This window comes from Anser brachyrhynchus (assembly GCF_964034855.1).
Source record: "Anser brachyrhynchus genome assembly, chromosome: 1".
Lineage (NCBI taxonomy): Eukaryota > Metazoa > Chordata > Aves > Anseriformes > Anatidae > Anser > Anser brachyrhynchus.
The window spans coordinates 208,573,851-208,596,442 of NC_137694.1; the positions used below are offsets into that span (position 1 = coordinate 208,573,851).

The 22,592-nt window shown below is 44.6% G+C and overlaps 1 protein-coding gene across 7 annotated transcripts in view; it reads left to right on the forward strand.

The window, feature by feature from the left end:
* Positions 1-22,592, forward strand: part of TENM4 (teneurin transmembrane protein 4) — a 1,681,110-nt gene that overhangs the window by 1,457,565 nt on the left and 200,953 nt on the right. For all 7 annotated transcript variants that reach the window (XM_080576311.1, XM_080576312.1, XM_080576313.1 and 4 more), the window contains 3 exons: positions 9,746-9,998; positions 15,197-15,295; positions 17,345-17,580. In XM_080576311.1, coding sequence (XP_080432437.1) covers positions 9,746-9,998; positions 15,197-15,295; positions 17,345-17,580 — 588 coding nt within the window. The remainder of the gene's footprint in view (positions 1-9,745; positions 9,999-15,196; positions 15,296-17,344; positions 17,581-22,592) is intronic.

The window sequence follows — 22,592 nt, forward strand, 5'->3', positions numbered from 1 at the left end:
CACGGTGCCATGGATGCAAGTGGGACATGTCACCTAACTGCTGTTGGTGCCTCTGAAAATCTCCCTGCTGGCGTATTTAGAGCTAACGGTAATCCAGGAACAGTTTCACTCTGGGACAGTTTTTAGACTTACGTCTACAAAGCATGGATTGCAGAAATAGATACGTCTCTTTCAGACTTGATCTCGTGCATTTGGCAATAACTGCTTTATAGCCTGGTACAGTGTTTTTCCTCAGTTTCTCCTCTAGAAAAGAAAACCAAAATAAACACCAATATAACAAAGAATAATTCTGATACACTTTTCCTGCAAATTTTTGCAGAAAACCTAGGGCAGTCCTTTTGTTCTACCAGACACTTTTTTATTTATTCCTTTTAAATTAACCCATTCACCGAGATGAAAGCTGATGGGCAGCAAGCATCACTTTAATGTGTGATGCCAGTAAAGGCAATGCCTCCTGGTACACAACCAAAGAAGTTAAGAGTAAAAATGAAGAAAAGATCAAAATCCTTTAACTATAATGTGGTTTCTCTGTCTTTATAGTGCTCTATACATATATGCACAACTGTGACAGAGATACAAAGGCACATTTGCAATGAAAAGATGAAAAAATAGTATCAGAACATGTATAAATCTCTTCGTGATCTATCAGTGCTAGATGTATGCATATTTATAGTTCTGTTCATATTTATGTTTTACACGTTAGAGATTTATTTCGTAGAATGGAAAAGAAAAAAAAAAAGAGTTGGATAAATGAGGCTGCCATCTTAAATAGTTCTTCTCAGGAGCATGTTGCCAGAGGAACTGTTTTAATTGGCACTGAGATATTTAGGAGTGGAGGTGTTATGAATAGACAGACAAACGTACACCCGGGATAAACTACACTGCCCTTCCATCACGGTGGTTTTTTGAACAAAGCGCAGCACTACCGGAGTGTCTTGACAGATTCATAGTTTTGATTTTCTTTTAGTGGCCTCTTCAAGTGTTAATAAAAATATAAAAGTTTTATGTCTGTTTCAGAATCATTTGGAGCGCAGCCTCCTGCCACCGTGCTCCAGAGAATGTCAAATAGAACCTGAAGGGAAAGGTCGCGGAGCCCAGCTCTCACAAATCAGATTCCTGTGCCGAAGGGAATAAGGTTTTCCACCTGTGCAGAGAGATTTTACACTTAACTGCACCTATGGTCTTCACCCAAGGAAGTCGGCCGGCTTTTGTGCGCGCAGTGGCCGGGGCGGGGGGGTCGGTATTAATCACTGTGACAGACGCGGCGTCGCCGCAGCTGTCAGATGGAATTGTCACCAGTGGATGTTGGGCTTTGGAGGTATTTCACAGCCATGGCTTTGTTGGGACTTTAAAGGCGGCGAGACGAAGTTAAAAGGAGGGTGAGGGTAACAAAGGAGGGACTGGCACACTGCCTCTGTGCTGCGCCGCGCCTCCGCGTGGTGCCTCTGCTGCCAGCCCATGCGGAGAGGTTGGTCCAGAGACACCAAAAACTCTCCAGCAAAGCCTTGAAATCGTTTATTTCAGTTGCTGCCAACACAAAATTTCCCCCTTTCTTTCTCCAGAGTAAATAATTAAAAGCATTAGTGCTTGCTGGCATTGTGCTGCGCCACATCACGTCACATTCCATAAGCGCTTTGCTGTGAAATGATGGATCCAGAGACTGGGTCGTTCACAAGCCCAGGACACGCACGAGGTAAAAGGAAAGGGACAAAACCCTCCCTCAGATGCCTCTGCTGTGCGGCTGCCGGCAGCTCCGGGAATTGCATGCCCCTTGGAAGTCAGAGTCCAGACCCAAAGCTCACGAGTTAACATTACAGGAAATTTTTTAGAGGGTTTTGCAGCATATTAATCTCTCACCCTGACCTCTAAGGGCGCATACCCGGCCCTGCCGATCTGCACGGGAGCCCTATCACTTCGCGTTTGCAAAAGGACGGTCTCTGGATCATTATCCACTTGCCACTGCTACCATTGTAAAAATTATATAAAACAGGCAATTTCTGCAGCTACTATAAATAGTCAGCTTTGCTGATGGGGCTGGGGAGCTGTCAGTCCCGTTAGATGTGCAGCGAAGTCACAACAGCGCTGCAGTTCAGCGAAGATTTCTGAAGGGCATAAGCAAAATAGAGGCTGCTTGTTCCTTTTATTTTTAGGGAGAAACAGGCAAACATCAGGTCTGTATTCCAAAGCTTTTCCAAAGTAGGTATACGAAAAAAACACCTGTTCGACAGAGCTGTGCTGGCAAAATCCTGCGTTTGTTTGCTATTACAGCAGCCAAAGACACCTTCTGCTGATAGACTTGAGTTTGGGGAGCTGCTTTATGAAAACATCTCAGAAATTTGCCATTGTAACCGTACCAGCTAATCACATCTGGTTTGGACAGGGCTGAACTCTGCGGTTTTTATTTGTCTCTATGCTGGTTTCCACATCTTGCTGTATGAAAGAGCCCCACAACAGGCACTGGAGGCAGGGAAAACAGTTAAAAACCCCCTCTAAACAGAGCTCCTCCGTGCCAAAATCGATAAACCGCAAACATCAGCAAAATGCGCAGCGTTTCATTCAACAAGGCTAACCTTAAGTGTAATAACAGTTGTCTCTTGTTGTGTCTCAGTTGTATCAGCAGATCGGGGGGTTATTGCCATTTCCCCAGTCCTGACAGACTGCAGGTGAGTGTGAGGGTTTCTGTATAAAACACGGGGAACTGAACGCACCTCTGACACTGGAAAAAAGGTCTGTGTGCTCGGAAGTCTTGCCCTCCTGCATCTCTTACTTAAAAAAGAGACAGCAGCAGGCTGCCGGCTCCGCAGGCTCCGGTCCTAGGCACGGATGATTAGAACCATTTGTCGGCTGCGATTTGACAAGCGCAGTGACGCGGGATCAGAGCAGGGCCGGATGCTCCATCCTTCACTCCAGCAGTGGGTTTTCCTGCCTCGCGTGGGGGTGCTGTCCCTCCCAGCAGCCCAGGAGGGTCACCCACTTCGCTGAAAGCCGGCCGTGTTGTCAGAGTGGCACAGCGAAACGATCTGAGCACCCTCCAGCAGATTAAAAGTCGTGGCTGCAGCTCTCCAGGCCCAGAACCCACACCTGAGGGCTCGCAGCGCAGTGTGGGTGACCGCGGCATCCCACCGGAGATGCACACAGGTTTGAGGAGAGGGAAGGAGCTGTCGTGTTGCACTGTCACGTGTAAGTAAGCATAAGTTTAGTTTGGTTATAAGCCTACACCACGGTGTCAACACGTCAGTGGTTTGAGCCTCCAAGGGCTACCATTGCCTCCCGTACACACTGTCAGAGGAATGAAAGCTGTTCCTTTTCAGCAATCCCAGCACCAAATGCAAGGTCTCCAGGGCTGCAAGCAAATTTGCTTAGTTGTGCACTACAGAGGGTACTTTCCCATGTTACCAGTCATTTATTTAAGAACTCCAATGTGTTATTTAGGTTTAAGCAACGCGTTGCACTCTGCGAGACATTCTTTTTTTTTTTTTTTCATTTCTTTTGTTACCTCGCCCTGTGTTTAAGCTAATGATTCTTCATAAACTGACAGAGTCTGAATAGTAAGCCTCTGCCTTGTTTTTAGTGGGCTGCGATGCCCTTTTATTAACTTCGGTAATGGACACCACGGGTTAAAAGTCAGCATAACATCCCTGTACAGTGACACAGACCTTTTTAAAAGCGTTACTTGTAGGGCGTACAATTCAATCAGATGCATACTGATGAAAAAACAACCACCCAGAGCTCTTGTTGGCTGTGCAGAGCCAAAGCTTGACAGCCTAGCATCAAGCAAAAAATTGATTTAAACCCCAAAAGTCAATATTTTGCTTTTGCAAAGGCACTTTGGCACTTGAGAGGAAAGTTTGCATGTAATGTACACATTGGATGAGAAAAATACTGAGGAGATGGCTTGTTTGGACTTGATGTGGTGCACCTGTTGTTTTCTGCAGACAGCAAAACGAATGAAGTGTTAATTCGTGCAGCTAGAGAGGAGCTTCGACTAGCTTTATGTGTGCATTTACACCATCCAGGCGGGCCTGGGTTTTGATGAAGTTCACCTAAACAAATTAAATCACTTAAATAGAGGAATAACCTGGAAACGTTTCAGAATTAAGTCCTCATAGCTTACGAAGCGTAAACTTGTCAAACAGTAAAAAAGGGTGCTGCTTGGTTTCTAGCTCCTCCATTTCCACTTGCTACTGGTTACAGTCTGTCTGCAAGACTGGTTTCACACTCGCTGTCCGATTTACACGTTTAGAGAAACACTCTGAACTATTTGCATCCATTTTCTCCCATTATATAGTTTCCGATGCTTACAGGATTTTTCTGGATAAAGGGCTGCACCAAATTTACAGCTCAGGTGTGCACAGGAAGGTTTTTCTTAGGACTTAATCATACACAAACCTAGACGGGTGCGTGCCTGTGCATATAGCATGGGAAAGCACCGGTGAGATTCAAGAAAGGGACTGAAAACCCAAAGAGGAAACTCTTCAGACCAGAAATCTCTCAGGAGCAGGATGTATACGCTGGAGACGTTCAGCTCCTGGTGAGGACTGTGATTTTCTCTGGTGAGAGCCCTTGGTGGAACAGCAGCTCCCTGTTATGCAGCTCCTTAAGGCAGAGAAAAAAACATCAAGGTAGCTTTCCTATCGGTGTTTTCTTATTTCCTGGAGATTATGCGTCAGTTCTGTGTTTTCTTTTATGATTCGGTGTCATTTTGTTGCTTAGTATTTGGAAAACCAGCAGCACAAGATGTTGTTAGAGCAAAAGATGTATTTCACAGCATGGCACAAACACTCCTCTTGATGGTAGGAGAAGCCAGTCTGAAGTCGAATTCAGTGGATATACTTCTTAAGGAGAAATTCAGTCAGCTAGAATTTAAGGGAGACCTTCAAATTGTACCACTAATTCCATTTTTTAAGCGTTAGTAAGGCAAGAACAGACATCTGCGTCCCGAGTGACCTGTTTCATCTTTATTTCCATCTCGGTGGCACCCTGCCAGGCTGTCCTGGCATCGGACTTTCCTCAGAGGAGGGAATCCTCCTCCAGACTGCAGCATCTCTGCCACAGCAGCCCCAGGTACCCCCGCTGCACCTTCCTGCAGCCCCGTCTGCCTCCTTCACATTCGTCTGGAGTCAGAGAGGAGAAAAGCTCCAGGCTGCTGCAGATCCTGCCTGTCGCCAGCCGGCACCAAGGCACCAGCTGAGCAGACAGCCACTTGGTCTCCCCCTTCTGATTCTTCTCGTCTTATTTTGCCATTATCTGCCAGCTCGGAGGTTAAATATTCTGCTTGCCGTTCATTCCGCACGTGCCGTTATCAGCTTGCCATGTGTCTGCTAGAGAACCTGCTTCTGGCAAGCTGTTTTATCGTTCAACTTAGTGCCCCCTAAAAGGTGCTGGGGAAGACCCACTTCAGTCCTTTATAAACCACTCAAAATTAGGCAAGTGTGGAAATTAGGCAAGCAGGGAAAAAAAGAAAAAAGAAAAAAAAAAAAGTGGGAATGTATTTTTCGCTTATAGGTCATTACGGTTGCCCCGAAAACAATCCCAAAACTTAATGAATTAGAAAGTGTAATCGTTGCACAGACTAACTTCGGAACAGTACTACTCATTAAAGATTAAGGAAAAGAAAAGGAACAAAGGGTTCAGACCTTTTATTCAAATGTTGCCGTATTAGCTGGCAATCTTTTGATGGTTCACATTGATTCAATCCTTCATTCACAGATTTCTGTCAAGGCTCGCTAATATGTGCCAAGGACAAGCTTCATTAACCGAGTTATCCTTCAGCTCTGCTTCATCTGTGGTTACCAAGCCGCCGTTAAGCAATGACATTTTAATGGTAAAACAAACAAACAAACAAACAAGCGAGCGACATAATAGCGCCTTGATTTCTTTGGGTGTTTTTCAGATCGGATTTGCAGTGTTTCATTACATGTAAATACTGACATACTTCATCTCTGACACACTTGGGAGACCCATTAGGGAAGATGAAGCTTACAGGGGGACTCATTAAGCCCTGAGCAGTTGAGACTTTCTCAGTGGCAGCCTATCTTCTAGAGACACTGAGCTTTGTCCCTGGGACCCTGCATCATTGGCACCTGGCAGCGAAGGGTTTGAGGACCCTTTTACTATTTACAGATCCCTTTGGGGCCCTTCAAGGCCCAAATCCTCCCAGGGACTGAGTTGCATGGCTCTATTAGAATTTTTTATTTTATTTTTTTTATTCCCTACGCTTTGTTAGCTTACCTGCTCCTTCCGAATAAAATATGTCAGGTCTTTCATGAGGATGCCAACAGCAAGCATAGTGGGACTGAAAAACTCCTTGGTGTTTTGGAAACCAAAGAGGAAAATTGCAAGGAGGAAAGTGTAGAAAATTATCTGGTTTTACGGGAGCCGGGATAACTGCCGAGCAGTCATGGCTGGCTATCTCATCCTTGATTTTAAAGTGTCTGAGGAAATCTAATACAATTTGGGCAGAAGCCACAAAGTCTGGCTTCTCTAGAAAGCATTCTGAACTTCTGTGGTTCTGTCATCCCAAAAAAGGTTTGCTGTTAGACATAGAAGGCTTCATCTGACTTCCCCTTTATCCTGCCTATGCGGTGGGATCTGTAAAAATGCAGCTGTAATAGGATAACGAGAGCATCTTCCCAGTGCTGTGATGGAAGAGAAGCACTGCAGCCAACGTTAAGGTTCTCTGTCCTGTGTGGAAACCACACACTTTATTATCTCTTGAAAACTGTGGGACAAGTTAAAGAGGGGATGTTTAAACAAAGGGACGGTTGCAATTTTTAGGAAACCAAGGAAGAATGCACTTTGTGGGATCCCCTTACTGACTGCAAAGCCCATGGGATCATTGGTGACCACAGAGGGTAAGAACCTCAATAGTTTTGTTGCACCTAGAAAACCCTGCGTGGCTGCGGTAATTTTCAGGAGGAAGATTTTATAGCTCGTGCTTCCATCCGCACCTCTTTTCTCATGTTCCTCAGCTTGAGAAGAAAAATAAAAAAAAAAGGATTGTAAGGCAAGGGAGATAGCTGCTAATCCAAGTCGAGGTATATTAAATGTAGCAATGCTTTGACATGACATAAGTGTTCAGAATTTGTATATGAATAAAATTAAGAATATTCTGGGAGGAAAAGCTACCTACCTGTCAGAAAAAAGAAATATAAGCTATAAAATCCTATGAAAAATCACGGACCAGAGCAAGATAGATGTGCTGCCTTTACTTAGCAGAGAAATCACCGAGGGTATGCAAATAGAGCACGAAAATGACACATTTTCACTTGATTCAAAAGCATTATCCATAATAGCATCTGCAATGTGTCTGCAGTAATAGGGAGCAAATTGGGATTTACATAGCAGATCGGGGGAAACGGGCTCTGACTCAGTCTGAAAGCGGTGTCGCCGGTAGGAGAAGTCAAATGATAGTGGGAGAACATCACAAAACGCCTGCTGCCTTTTCCAGGATTCACCCGTTTGCCCACAGCATTCATTTCAGCCGTAATGAAAGCTCGAGTAACTGGACTTGCAAACCTTTGGGCTGTTGCTCCTGATTAGACGAGGCATTTTTCCTGGGGTGAATTAAGTTCTCGTGAAAGGTGAGAGACTGACAGCCCCAGAAACTGGAAATCCTCTGCTCATGGCCATCTCCCTCTTCCTGGGATTAATAAGCTGCTCCTATCTTCCCTGTCCTGCTCCCCAGGCTGCAGCTCGTACTGCGTGCTCTCTCCCTTTTCCTCCCTTTTCCCTTTTTCTCTCTTTTTCCTCCCTTCCTTCTGTCTCGCACAGGGGCTAAGCCAACAACCATGGCTGCTGCCTCTCAGGGGGGGAAAATGAGTCACTGCTGTAAGGAAGCCAGCAGCAGGATTCACCCACTGTTGTTTTTACCATCTCTGTGCTCATTTAGGCTCCGTTTAAGCAACAGTCGGCGATAACATCCAGGGCAAGGGCGGTTGGATGCCTCGGTTCATGCGGTGCTGCTGAACTGCTGTCAGACCTGGTTTGGTCCCGATATTCCTCGTCTCTACTAGCCGTGGTTGCTGCTCTACGCTTCTTTTAGCGTGCTGGCTGGTGGACAGAATTTGGCAGGGTTAGCTGGCCGTGGATCAGAGGCCAACATGGCATTTTCAATTCTGGGTGAGCTTTGCTGAGCCAGACCTTTGAACGCGCCGTTAGATTCCTGGGAAGAATTTGTCTGTCCAAACGTAGGCTTCTCTTTGAGCTGGTTACTGTCTGTTGTCAGTGATATACAATAGGGTGAACAGCACTCGTGAGATACCCTATGACCTTTTCCAGATTATAGGGTAAAATGGGTCCTAGAAGCCTTCATTTCTCCCTGTGAAATCCATAACCCTGTTCCCATGTCTAACAGAATGGCACCTTCATAATTAATATTTTCTATTGTTTTGCTAGACTACCTCAACTACCCTCAGGTTTTGGTTTAATGAGCCATAGCTAATGACGAGGTAGCTTGAGTCAACGTAGGGTGAGGAGAAAAGGGATGGGATGCATCTCGCCCGTCTTTAAGTCTTCTCTTATGTGTCCAAATATTCAAGAGGCTACAGAGATATTGTAAATGCTTTCCTTGTTCCTGTCCTGAATCCAAGTCCTAATCCAGATTTCATAAGTGTCATTAAATGTCATGGTAATTTTGACACCATTCATTGTAATTTAGGACTGTGTACAGTTCATTCAATTCTGAGCTTTCTAATTAGAGAGTAAATGAGTGTTAGTTTCTCATGATACTGAAGTCTGGCTGGTAAGTATCAGATGGATACTTTTTTTTTTTTCCCCAGATAAAGCATCAGAGAAGTGTTGTGTATTACTAACTTACAGGCATAAAACTACTAATGTCAGAGAGGAGCAAGTTTCTATATCCCATATCCTGGACTGTCTATCTCCCTTGAGTTCCATCAAACATTTCAGTTTTTCCTCATTTCCAGAAAACACGTAGAAATGTTTAGTCACTAAACTAAAAACACCGATATAATCAGCACCGGGTTGGTCTTTTCTAAGTGTTTGCCTTTCTTAATCTACCTCCTTCAAACTCCTGGCTAACAACAATAGTATCTGGAGTTTTACTCGAGCAGCTATATCGCTGATAACCACAGCCATTCTTTACATCTTTCTTCACTATACGGTGTTTCATTTTCCTGACACCTCTGTTTTCATGCGGTATGCATTTTTTACTCAGTTTGAGCACATATCTAACAATACAAACTATTGGATTCTGTTAAATTGTATGATCCTGACACAGTTTTATGGCCTTCCCTAAACTCAGTCTATGATTAAACGTATTCTCAGTCTTCATCTTGGCTTAACTATTGAAAGTTCTCGGGGAAAACAGGCAGAACAAACTTCACCGGGAGCTGTATATCCATCATAAAACTGCTCTTAAGTGTTATCTATCCAGCCTGGTTGTATTTTTCATGCTTTATCACAAATCAGTGTCACAGATAGATTGCAGTTTGCAACCTGCAGTTGTTCATCGGAGTTACCTTGGCTGTCAGGACAGCCTTTTTGCAGTGCTTTAAGCTTTCATAACTTTCTTGCATGAAACCAAAGTATTTCTCTAGCCAGCCAGTGGATCAATGCATGTGTTGTTAGGACATATGGAGCGAGTCTAAGCTAGCCTTTTGAGTTTGATTTAGGATATGTGGCATCCCAGCCTGTCTACATTTTAGAAGTGCCTGCACAGAAGGGAGTCTGGTACGGAGCACCTCAAATCATGAACCTTAAAAATATTTTACTTCTGTTTTAGATCATCCTCCAAATCTTCAAAATCATTCGAGACTCAGAACTCCACCACCTCCGATATCCCATGCTCACACCCCAAATCAACATCACGCTGCCTCCATCAATTCCCTAAACAGAGGGAACTTCACTCCTCGCAGCAACCCGAGCCCAGCTCCTACGGACCACTCTCTTTCTGGAGAACAACCAGCCAGCACTCAAGAACCAGCCCATGCTCAGGACAACTGGTTACTTAACAGCAACATCCCACTGGAGACTAGGTAGGTTGTTTTCTTTAGTACTTTACAGTGCTCTGCCTGCGTGTGCTAAGGATGTTATGAATATATGTGCATAGGTAGCTGTTCAGTTTGTGAACTGGTGTTTAGATGATATATTTTGAGTTCTGTTTATTATTCCTTGTGTCTTTTTTATTTGGACTAGGAGAAGAGGAAATTGCTCTTCTTTCATAAGCTAAAAATATTATATTTTAACAGCTGCTTGTAAGGTTATTTTCCTCATTTAAAATTGGAATCAGGATCACAGATTAAAATATTCTTTTTTTAAAAATTTACCCTTAATGTTTTTTCTTCCTGTATCATAGGATAGATCAATATCCTATTTAAGAAACTGAAATCAGTCAATATATTGAAAATATTTAGCCTTCTGGCTGTGCCTCATCAAGCGGATGCTGTTGTAGTATGTCATTTAGGAAAGGATGATCTTGTTTTACCTACTGAGGAGAGGTCAGCTGCTGCATTTTACTACTCTACAGCATTTCTCCAGCAAGCAAACAACACCGGATAGCAATGCATCAGTCAATTAATGATGTTTCCATTTAGCTTTTAAATACTTCTCCACCTATGCAATATACCAAGGGTGTGGGAAGGGTGCACTGAGTTTATCTAGTTCATAGCTTTGATTAGGCTTTTTTCCTGATAGGTAGGTGCTGGAAAAGGGAGTCATCATTCTCCCTCAGCTTCAGTCTTTCCATCTGATCGGGAGGGCATCTTCCAGTTGTCCCACTTGAAACTCTCTTTTCACATTCTCCAAAGGTTTTGCTTCCCCATTTCCTTTGTTACAGAGAAGCCTCTGGACATGCTGGATCCCTTAGTCCCACACACGGTGTCTTCTTCAGTCTGGGGAGGTCTTCTAGGCCAAATATTGTGCATTGACGTAGTTGCCTTTTGCCTTGTTTGACTTGGCTTCTCAAACCAACAAGAAAGATTTTAGGCAGCAAAAACCATTTACTGACTGAAAACTGAGCCAAGGACCAAAGCTGTTGTTTCACTGCCTGTGGGAATCTCATCGAGATCAGCGGTGGCTGTGTCTGTATCCTGGGACAAACTGTGCCTAGTTTTGCCAGCTTCTGCGAAGAAAATATTTTTTAAAAATTAATGACTGTCGATCTCCTAGAGAAGTAGCTGTATCTGCTGGCCCCCTGAAACTTCCAAAACAGACCTCAATCTAACATTTTATGGCATTTAAGGATAATTAATTTCTCGGCGACTGCTTGATTAAAAAGACCCAACTAAGAAGCTGGCTCCACAAGATTAAGACAAAATTATAAGCAATTACTGCGAGTGTGATTTGGCAACAATTTCAGTAATTATATTGTCTTCCTAATTCTTGAGCATACATACCCAAGGCCTGACTTTCATGTATTGTTTCTTTTGAAAAAAATATTACATTATAAAATACTTATGCAGCCCTTATGTGAGTAATCTTCTACATTTCTGGAGCATCCCTTGTACCTTTTTCTAAACCAGGATGTAAATTTGTCAGAGACAAGATATTTCACTGTTTGAATAGTGCCAAGACATCCTTGTATCTGACCAGAGTCTCTCAGAACACACCACATCCCACTGAGAAGGAATATCTTGGCTGCTGGAGGAATGTCAGAGATAAAAAGTCTTTCCTGAAAACATCCTGCCCCCAATTGTCCAGTTCTGGTGGTGATCAGAGGATGATATGGAGAGACAACCCCACCACATCTTAATAAATGAAGCAGGTTGTAGACAGAACAATTATCTGACTAGTCCTGAACAATACCTGTTAAATTGTAAATGAGTACATCCTTAAAGACTGTCCTTATTCCTTCCCCATGAAAACATTGGGGATGAACATTTTTCAGGAGCTGAAGCAGACTGTTCTTTTGGCAAGTTGGGTTATCATGTTATTATCGCTAACCCAACTAGACTTCGGAGGTCTACTTGCATGAAGAGATCCTTCTGCATCGTTTAAGGATTTCACTCGCATCACAAATCACTCGTATTTGTAATTGACCCTCAACTTAACTATTATATTAAGTAGAAAACAGGTCATTTAGAGACCAACGTGGCTTTTGACACACTGGATGGAAGGGCATAATGTAGCCTTCAGATGATGAACATATTGGAAGAGTATGCTGAACTAAAAATGAGCACATCACAGATCATGACAGACAGGCTTTTTTTTTTTCTTCACTAAACAAACATTAAGAAAATAAAGCATGTTATAATTTTGTCATAATGCAGAGGCTGCACTACATAGATGACTGGTGAATCTGAGACAAATCTGTGCTCTAATAATCTGCTTTTCCAACATGCAGAGATCTTCCATTTCCTTTGGTGGGACGTCTGCAGACATAAAAGGCCAAGCTTCTGTTTGGCAAACTTGGATGCCCCGTTTCACCTCTTTCATGAAGCTGACCTTCCCCACTGCAAAGACTTTTAGAACCAAAACAACAACAAAAAAAGACTTCTACCTAAGAGAATAAAATGTCCAATATGTAAGAAATAAATCCTGACCAAGAGACATTAATCCAAGAATTAAGGCCTTTGAAGTATAGCAATAGGAGATTATAGTAATCTCATGTCAAAAATGGAATTGTATTTCTGTTGAATATCCCTTTTTTTTTTTTGAATTCCATATTAGTCAACAGAGAGAGCAAACACGAAGAAAAAGCCCAGTCTTTTAAACAGAGTTTGTCACAGGCTGTGAAACGTGCCTACAGTTACAGATTTTTAAGCGCCCCAGCGTTTGAAGAGGCTTGATTTTGACTGTTGTGGACTGCAGGCAGTTTTCAGAACTGGAAAATTAGGGTGGTTTGTCACTGCCTGGAAATTTCCATCATGTAACGCAAAGGCAAGCAGAGATGTGTAGCACAAGTATACAACTGACACGATAAGCATACCCTATATCTGAAAACTTTATATGTTGCTAGAGGAAGAGCCCCTCCTCTTCTCTCCCTCCTCTTCTTTAGTTTCCCTTTACTCCCTTTTCTCTGTTTCTCCTTCTTCCTCTTTCTTTTCCTGTCTGCTCCCTTTTTTGTTGCTTTAAAATCAATATATTATCAAGGTTGTGATGAGAAGATCTTTGCTCAGCACTCCCTCCTGACAGGTAAGTCAGTTCTCCCTATATTTATTCCTCGCTCTTCCTTCTTCTGTGGCATCCTTTCTGTTCCTTTACATCTGACCTTGCAAGGAGCAAATAAATGCCAACTAGATGGACGTTTGGTTGACAAACCAACAGCTTGCAGGGGACTTCCATTCCCAGGAAATTTCACGTGGCAATCACGTAAGGTCAGATCCTGCCACCACAACTCATAGTGAGAAGGGAGAGTGGTTTGCAAACAGGCAGCTCTTCACAGGTCATCTCCAAAGGAGCAGCATCGTGAAGCCCTCGGTGAGGGCAGTCATGCATTAGTCCCATCGGTGACCCAGCCGCCTCGCTGTTACACATCCACACATTATATGGTTATGTAACGCCCACCCCTTCTGCTTTATTGACAATCCACAGCCGAAATTCACGGACCCAATCTGACGTGGATTTGAACTCCTGATGAACTCCTATTGATCAGCGTGTCGCTAGATGCCTTGCCTCTTACCCATTAAATGCTCGGTGCATGCGCATCCGCTGCTTCTTTTTGCCTTGAATTCAACATCCAACCTTTCCTGCATTCCTAGGGAATGTGAGGAAGCAGCAAACGCTTGGGGATGTCTCGAGTGCTATGGCACACAGCTCATGCATGTCTGTCCACTTTACTCCGGAGCTAGGAATAGGAGTCACTTTACTTACATTCACATTAAGGAGTAGATCCGTGCTGTCAAAGCAGCCCAGAGGCCTCCGAAAGCAGTGAGTTGAACAAAACAAGTGCTGGCATTAGCAGCAGGAAGAGGAGGAGGTAGAAATGAAAATGAAGGCTAAGGACATTTCAGACGAGACGGTATCAAGGTTTGTATAATGTGACAGGGCTGGTTTCCCTTGGTATAGCACATTACCCGAATCCAGTTTCTTTGACAGAGGAGTTCTCGTTTGAGTTCACATCATGTCACTTACATCCTGTAAGCGCTTAATCCTGCATAAGTGATAAAATGTCACAATGCTGTTACGTTCCTTTTGCTAGTTTTGGCCAGGGGATTTATTCACATTCAGGCTTAGATTCAGTTCTGATGCTGAAAACAGGCATGGGAGAAATCAGGACTGGTTTTTGTTTTAAAGAAGATGGGAAGAATGTTCTTTTGTCAGGTCCTGAGAACCAAGCCTGAAGGTGAGAAAGACACAATCTGTTCCCAGCTGTGCCTCTGACTTAATTCTTTATGTTCCTGCTATTCTCCTCTAAAAGTACAAAACAGTTTAGTATATGTAGGTCGAAATGTGACTCATTGGAGTACGTGTCGGGGAGGCCAAATATTGCAAAATACCATTATTGTGTGCAAAATCAAACCCAGGCTTTTTCACATGCAGGACCTGTATATCTCACCTATTGCCTGTATTGTCCAGATTACAGCCAATATTCTGCCATTGGAATTTGGGTTGCAGCATAAGCTTTTTTCAACTTCTGCCTGTTTATCACTGAAAGACTGTTCTTATTCTGAATGCTCCCGTTGAGCAAAACTTGCATTTGGAAACTTCTAAACACGAAGTTCTCATTGGTCCGCAGAGAAAAACAAATTCATCAAGTTAGTAATTAAAGAGTTCTCAAATGCAAAACTGAAACTTAAGCAAAAAAAAAAAAGTGGCAGATTTTCACTGGAGATCCATGAGCATTTTGGATTGAGCAGTGCTACCAAGGTATCAGCCACAATGAGACAGAGACTGTGATGTGCCTTTTCAGAGTAACAATAACTCAGATGCAGGAGTATAACAAGGTTACAGCTGTGATGGATTGAAATCTTGTTTTCTGAATCCAGCACTTCAGAAGGTTTCATGTGTCACTGGCAATAAATAATGTGAAATGAACAAAGACAACTTTTTTTTATACATGCACATGGGCGTGTGTGCTTATATGTGTGTATATGCATATAAATGCAGTGTATAGAGAGAGAAGTGAACATTCTTAGAAGCTATATATGTATATGTGTAGCATCTTATACATATAAATATATGGTCCATCATTCTAATTCCATGCACAACTGCACTATAACCATTGTGGTTTATAAGATCACACTTCATATATGCATGACTCACTGGCTTCATTCATGTTTCCATATGTATGTAGAAACATAGCAAAGCAGACATTCCTAGAGACATTGCAGGACAACCTCATTGAGATGGACATTCTCACCTCCTCCCGACATGACGGTGCTTACAATGATGGGTATGTGACACTTACGTGGTCTTCCTGTTTACTGTACAGTCATTATGATCCTTGCATGAAAGCATTTGGTCACATCCATGATGTTTAAGGGCAACACCATTGCTGGCCTCTTCCAAGACGGCTTTAAAAAAATGAGGTTCTGGAGCAATGTGTCATGTACATATTAATGGCCAACTCATGAATATGCTAGTGATCCACAGCATTCCATTTGCTTTTTTTCCCCTTGTTTTGAAAGTCATTGCATTAGTAAGAAGTACCTACAGCAATTCTGAGTGCCGTATAAGCCCAGATTAATTTAATTTTGATAATGATCTTAAACCATTATTGTGCTGGCAGCCTGATATTTCATTGTTAAGCTGGTATTTTTCATGTACCTTATCACACACAAGGTACAGAGTGTCTACTAGTGGTATCTAAATTGAGCCTTTGATTTTGACTCAACCACCCATTCTGACATTTTTACTTAACTTTTAATCTCTTAACTTTTAAGTTATAAACAGCTTTTAACATGACAGTGCCAAAAATGTCACTCTTGTAGTGGCAGTTTCTAATTTGGTAGCCACCCTAAACTGAAGATCTGACTGATGTGCTTGAACACTGCAGGTACCTCTTTGCTCAGACCAGATACATCTGCCTGAACAAATACTTCCTGAAATACAGAAAAGTATCTGAGTCCTTGTACAAATGAATGTTTTGATGTAGAGCATTAGTAGAAATAATGAATCTTTCTCTAATGCTCAGCAGCCGTGCTTTGAGCACCAATAAAACCATGGCTGTAATTGTGCAAACACATGTTTCACAGAATTGTATGTCACTTTATCCCGCACAAATCAGTGGCTTTTCTGCATGGTGATGTTTCTGCATGTGACATTTCCCCCCGTGACTACACAAGTGACTTCAAGGGGAAAAGAGAGTCACGTCTGGTATAATCCACTGGCTCGACTGACTCCCTTGGATCCATGCTGATTTGATTTATGCTGGCTGCAAGTCTGGCCCCATAAACCGCAGCAGAAGGTGCAAACTGCACGGGGGCTTCTTCTCAGTCCTCACAAGCAGCATTTGCGTTCGACATCGGCATGGTGAGAGGAGAGTCGGATCCCATTCCCAAATTTCATTCCCACAACTGGAATGCCTTGCACTTCATCATGTCCCACCCAAAGCAGGTTTTCCATTCAGGATCCCCATGGAAGGAACTCCCATCGGGACATTTCATTTCAGGAGCTCATGGGCAGCAGTGGTTTTTGTTTGCGTTTTCATGAGTCCTCATGGGCTGGCTCTCAGGCTGCGGTTGCAGTAACGGGCAAAACACGGTGCCTCCCAACGTGTCACCGGACAGGAAACGCTGTTGCCATTGACAGCAATTCACACTTTTAAAAAAGAGGCATCAAACTAAGGTGCTTTGCGGAAGCAGGGGCCTCTCCCCGCTGCCTGCAGGCAAGACTCGAGCTCTGGATTTGATGCTTTCAGCCATACCCTTGTCCGACGCTTCCAGGCAGAGGCAGTGTGAATGTTCCCCTCTGTGACAATTTGGGTGCTATGGAATGGCTTAAGCTCTCCTCCCCCATCTCCATTCAGCGATGCGGTACGAAAAACGCTCTCATGCAGTGATCAATGAATTGGTAAAGTCCCCCTTTTCCTTACTCCAACCTACGCTCCTGTTGCCTTCCAGCCGGGCCTTTCCCCGGGAGCGGGAGCAGGCCCTCGGTGCTGCCCGTGCCACCAGTCTGTCGTAGCCCTGCTTGGGGTTTCCGTGTCACCCCAACGCCAGCTTTTCCTCAGAGGGGTTCCCGCCCTTGAATGCCCTCTGTGGCATTGTTGGCGCTGGTGTTTTTTTTTTTATTGTTCGTTTGGTTTGGTTTTCCTTTACTCTGTGTGACTTGCCGTTGGTTTTTATTCTTCTCTTCCGTGCATGCCGTCCGTGTCTTTAGCCAGCATTATGTGGAGCTGCTTTCCTCGTCCCCGGCAGCAGTCGCCATCCTCTCACCCCACGTCTCCCCCCTGCTTCGATTTGTGTGAGGAGTCACTTGCTGTCGGTCTTTCTTCCCTCAGGCACTTCCTGTTTAAACCTGGAGGCACTTCTCCCCTTTTTTGTACAACGTCGCCGGGATATCCCCTGACGTCCAGCACTGTGTACTCACCTCCCCCTAGGCCCCTTCCCAGAAGTACCTTCTCTAGGCCTGCCTTTAACCTGAAGAAACCCTATAAGTACTGTAACTGGAAATGCGCAGCTCTGAGTGCCATTGTCATCTCAGTCACACTGGTGATCCTCCTGGCGTATTTCATAGGTAAGCTTATTTCTGTTTTGGTTTTTCTTTTTTTCTTTTTTTTTTTTTTTCTGCTTTTCTTTCCTTTCTCTACAAATTCACACACGATGCAAACGCTTGGGAACCAGAGGGTCAAACTCATGATACAGAGTAATGGGGAGATGAGGCCTCTGTTGACTTAATTGAGGTTGAAGTGCTATGGCAGGGAGCAATATTTGACCTAACACGCATAAAGGAGCCAGAAGGGCTTAGCAGAGTGTAAGTCATATGTTGTCCTCCCTTTAAACCGAGCGGACTGCTCACTTTCTGCAGAGAAAAGCGTAACTGGAGGGAAACAAACCCGCCAGGTTGTCTAAAAACAACCAGAAAATTCTGATTAAAGCAGGCAGTGAGGTGCGTGTCCTAATCACAGCCGCATCCAGGTCAGTGGGAGTTCTCTGACACTGACTGACAGGGTCAGAACCAAAATCCTAACACTTTTTATTCTACCTTTTCGTGGCACATCCCATTCATTTAACCAACTATGCTGAAATTCTCAGGGTGGCCTGAAGGAATAGGGAAGGACTAAGTTTAGATTGTGGTCCAACAGAGCCTGTTTAAGTAGGAAGGACTGGGGACAATTTGCTATTTGGGTGGAGAAGCATTGTTGTTTTTTTCTTAAGCTGTGCATGATCTGAATTTATGGGCCGTCAGCGTTCATTATGGAAGTAATTGAAACTTTAGAAGTGAAAATTGTATTTTGCCTTCTGTAAACTTGGGGTGTTAATGTTACTTTTCCTCAGTCAGAGCTGATATTTGTGTTACAAATGTCTTAGAAAGGTCCATTCCTCCACTCCTCTTGTAAGCTGTCAGCAGTGCAAACTCTACTTGTCAGACACTTGGAGATGTGATCATAGGTAACAATGCCTGTGTCTCGTGGCGCAAATGAGTCTTTTTGATTTCATAGTGGCTTCCTGTACACTAATGATCTATAAAAGGTTGTGGTTAGAATTACAAATCTTAGCCTGGATCGAAAGATTTTTGCTTTCATTTCACATGAGTATAATTAGCACTACCACAAAGGATTGCTTTTACTGTGCTCCTTTTATGTGGACTTCTTTAATGACTGATACTTCTCCACTCCTGCCTTGTATCATACTTTGGTCACTTTCGTGCCTTCTCTAAGAGGAGCAGAAATGATTAATTAACCAACATTAAATCAGCAGCAGTTTGATGGAATATGCAGTCAATTTTCATCATTTGCTGTGTACATTTGGACTCGCCTTTCTCATTTGTCTGGTATTCTCCCTGTGCCCTGAACATGGTTCCTCTGGACATTATCTCAGTGTGTCAGAGGAGTATCATTATAACTCAGAACAGCGGTGCCTGTTAATTCTGACGGAGGAGGTACATGCCATTTGATAGATTAAGAAGAGTTTGGTGGTTTGCCTCTTGCTGTTCTCCTTCTCAAACTCCTTTTTTGGAGTTTTGAGAAGATCAGACTTTTAAAAATCACAGTTTAACGTGGCTGAAAGGTAGGTCCATTGAGTGATCTCCCTTTTTTTCCCCATTCAGATGAATTCTGTGGCATCCGCTAGGCTCTGTGGCTGGCTGGCGAGGTGCCAGAAATGCTGATCAGGTTGAACTGCTGTAATTATGGGTCATAATTACTAATTTCTAAAGGAACTATCAATTATTAAAAATCAAATTCGATGGTTCAATTCAGCATAAACATATTTAACAAAGGTTGTCTCTACCAGACCCAGCGTTCTAATCAACAAGCAAAAAGGCAGATATTTAATTAGATTTTGATGAAAAATTGTGTTTAATTTCAAGTATAATCAATTATTAATTACTGTAATGAGTGACTCTGGCGGGGTTTACTAATTAACTCATTTAAAAATTATGAATAACCTTTTCATTTGTAATTATTTTCTACATCCTGTCAAGTTGCAGATGAGAATTGTATCACCTAGCCCAAAAGGAAAAAAAGAAGAATCAGGGAGTCAAAATGTTTGTGCTTTCACTAAGTTAAGCTTAGACGTTTTGCATTCTGATAAAAACTACGCAGTTATTTACTGAACGGGTTCATTCTTTTAAATAACCAGGTCTGTTTGCAAAACAAGTGGTTGTTTTTCCTACAGTATTTTTTCTCCCGCTTTCGCTTAGTTGCATTTTCTTACGGATACATTTTCTCAATTAAGCAGTATCTTGATCTTTTTGATGCCCCAGAGACCATCTGAGTGGTAAGGTGCAAGTGATCAGGTGCAGAAAGGGCTAATCTATATTACACCCTATCAATGTTAGGAACATTACTTGCCACCCATTCTTGTTGGTTAAAATAACCATAGAAGTTTAACAACCATTTTCATCCTGCAAAGCAAACTGATGTCGTTGGAGAGACTTCCATTTAAGTGAGTGGGCTTTGGGTCAGGTCACAGAATCCTAGGATCCCCACAAGGCTGGTGGTGTCGGGCAGCTGCGGGTCCCTGTGGTGCCAGCCCTGCTCCAGCAGGGCCACCCCGAGCAGGGGGCCCAGCCCCACGTCCAGGCGGCTGCTGGAGATCCCCAAGGAGGAGCCCCCAGCCCCTCTCTGGTCCCATGACAGTGGTATAGCTTTTACTCTTTTTTTCTTTCTTTGTACACTGATTAGTTCATGGAAATACTTCAGAGTAATGTCTAGGGCTTCACAGCATCAGGCGTATCACAATCGTCTGTTTAAATATTAAAAATCACCCATTGATTCCTTACTTATCTATACAAGTGTACGGAGCTAGGGACATCCATAATTCTGCTCTTGCCAGTACTTTTTGTGTGACAGATGCTCAGGCACAACTGTCATGGGTGACCATATGAGGCAGGCAGAGCTGCATGTAAACAACAAGGCATTTGGTTGTTTCTGAAGTTCTTTGCTGAAGACAGTTCATCTTTTAAATTCATCTGAAACACTTGCTAACTCATTTGTTTAAGGCTAAAAGCCAGAGTTTCCATTTTTTAAGAAAGACTTTTTCATAGAACCATGGAATCATAAAAAGGTTTGGGTTGGAAGGGACCTTAAAGCCCACCTAATTCCACCCCTGCCATGGTCAGGGACATGTCCCCTGAGTCCAGGCTGCCCCCAGCCTCACCCAGCCTGGCCTTGGGCACTGCCAGGGCCGGGGCACCCCCAGCTCCTCTGGGCAGCCTGGGCCAGGGCCTCAGCGCCCTCAGAGGGAAGAATTTCTTCCCAACGCCTCCCCTGAGCCTCCCCCCTGCCAGGCTCCAGCCGGTGCCCCTCGTCCTGTCCCCCCAGCCCTGACAAAGAGTCCCTCCCCAGCTTCCCTGCCCCCCCTGCAGGCCCTGGCAGGCCGCTGGCAGCTCTCCCCGGGGCCTTCTCTTCCCCAGGCCCACCACCCCCAGCTCTCACCCCCAGCCTGGCCCCACAGCAGAGTCCAGCTTCTCACCCCCCACCACCCCCAGGTCCCTCTCCTCAGGGCTGCTCTCCAGCCATTCCCTGCCCAGCCTGGATTTGGGCTTGGGATTTTGTGGTGGTTTTACTCGGGTGGGCGGCCGAGCTCCACCACAACCGCTCTCTCACTCCCCCTCCTGAAAGAGGAACCGGGAGAAAATACAATGAAAAGGGCTCAAGGGTTGAGATAAGGACAGGGTGATCACGCAGTAATTAGCGTGATGGGCAAAACAGACTCAGCATAGGGAGATAGTAAGATTTATTGCCTATTACTAACAAGCTAGAGAAGCGAGAAACAAAGGAAAGAAACCAAAGTACCTGCCCCCCCAATCCACCCTCTTCCACCTCCTTCCCCCGAGCGGCGCAGGGGAACAGGGAATGGGGGTTATGGTCAGTCTATAGCGCTGCTTCTCTGCCGCTCCTTCTCGGTCACTCTCGTCCCCTGTGCTGTGGGGTCCCTCCCACGGGATGCAGTCCTTGCTGAACTGATCCGGCGTGGGCTGCCCACAGGCAGCAGCTCTTCAAGAACTGCTCCAGATATGGGTCCGTACCGCGGGGTCCATCCCTCAGGAGCAAACTGCTCCAACCTGCACGGGCAGCAGCTCCTGCCAGGTCACCTGCTCCTGCGTGGTCTCCTCTCCACGGGCTACAGCTCCGGCCCGGAATCTGCTCCGGCAGGGGTCTTCCACAGGCCGCAGCCTCCGTCGGTGCAGGTCCACCTGCTCCACCGGGGTCTCCTCCACAGGCTGCACGGTGGAACCCTGCTCCACCAGGGTACTCCATGGGCTGCAGGGGGACAGCCTGCTTCACCGTGGTCCCCACCACAGGCTGCAGGGGACTTGTGCTCCGGCACCTGGAGCACCTCTCCCCCTCCTTCTTCACTGACCTTGGCGCCTGCAAGGCTGTTCCTCACTCCTCTCACTCTCCCAGCTGCTGTGTGGTGCAGCATTTTTTTTTCCCCCCATCTTAAATATGCTCTCACAGAGGCGCAAAACAACATCACTTACTGGCTAGGCTCTGGCCAGCAGTGGGGCCCTTACCAAACATGGGGCAGCTTCTAGATCCTTCTCACAGAAGCCACCCCTATGGCCCCCTGCTACCAAAACCTGGCGACATAAACCCACTACAGATTTGTGCAGGACCTTGCACTTGGCCTTGGTGAACCTCATGAGGTTCACACAGCCCCACCTCTCAGCCTGTCCAGGCCCCTCTGGATACCATTCCTTCCCTCCAGTGTGCTGGAGGGGTTGGTTGCAACCATCCAGCCAATTCCTTCCCCACCGAGTGGCCAATCCATCACATCCATGTCTCTCCAATTTAGAGAGAAGGATATCGTTCAGGACTGTGTGAAACGCTTTGCACAAGTCCAGTTAGATGACATCAATTGCTCTTCCCCTATCCACAAAGCTGTAACCCCATCGTAGAAGGCCACCAAATTTGCCAGGCACGACCCACCCTTAGTGAAGCCATGTCGGCTGTCACCAATCACCTCCTTATTTTCCATTTGTGTTTGTTCTTAAATATATATGTTTTTAATAGTCTGAGGTTCACTGATCTTGCTGGGCTTTTTCAAAGAGGAGAGGAGGCATAAACAGAAGTCCCCGGA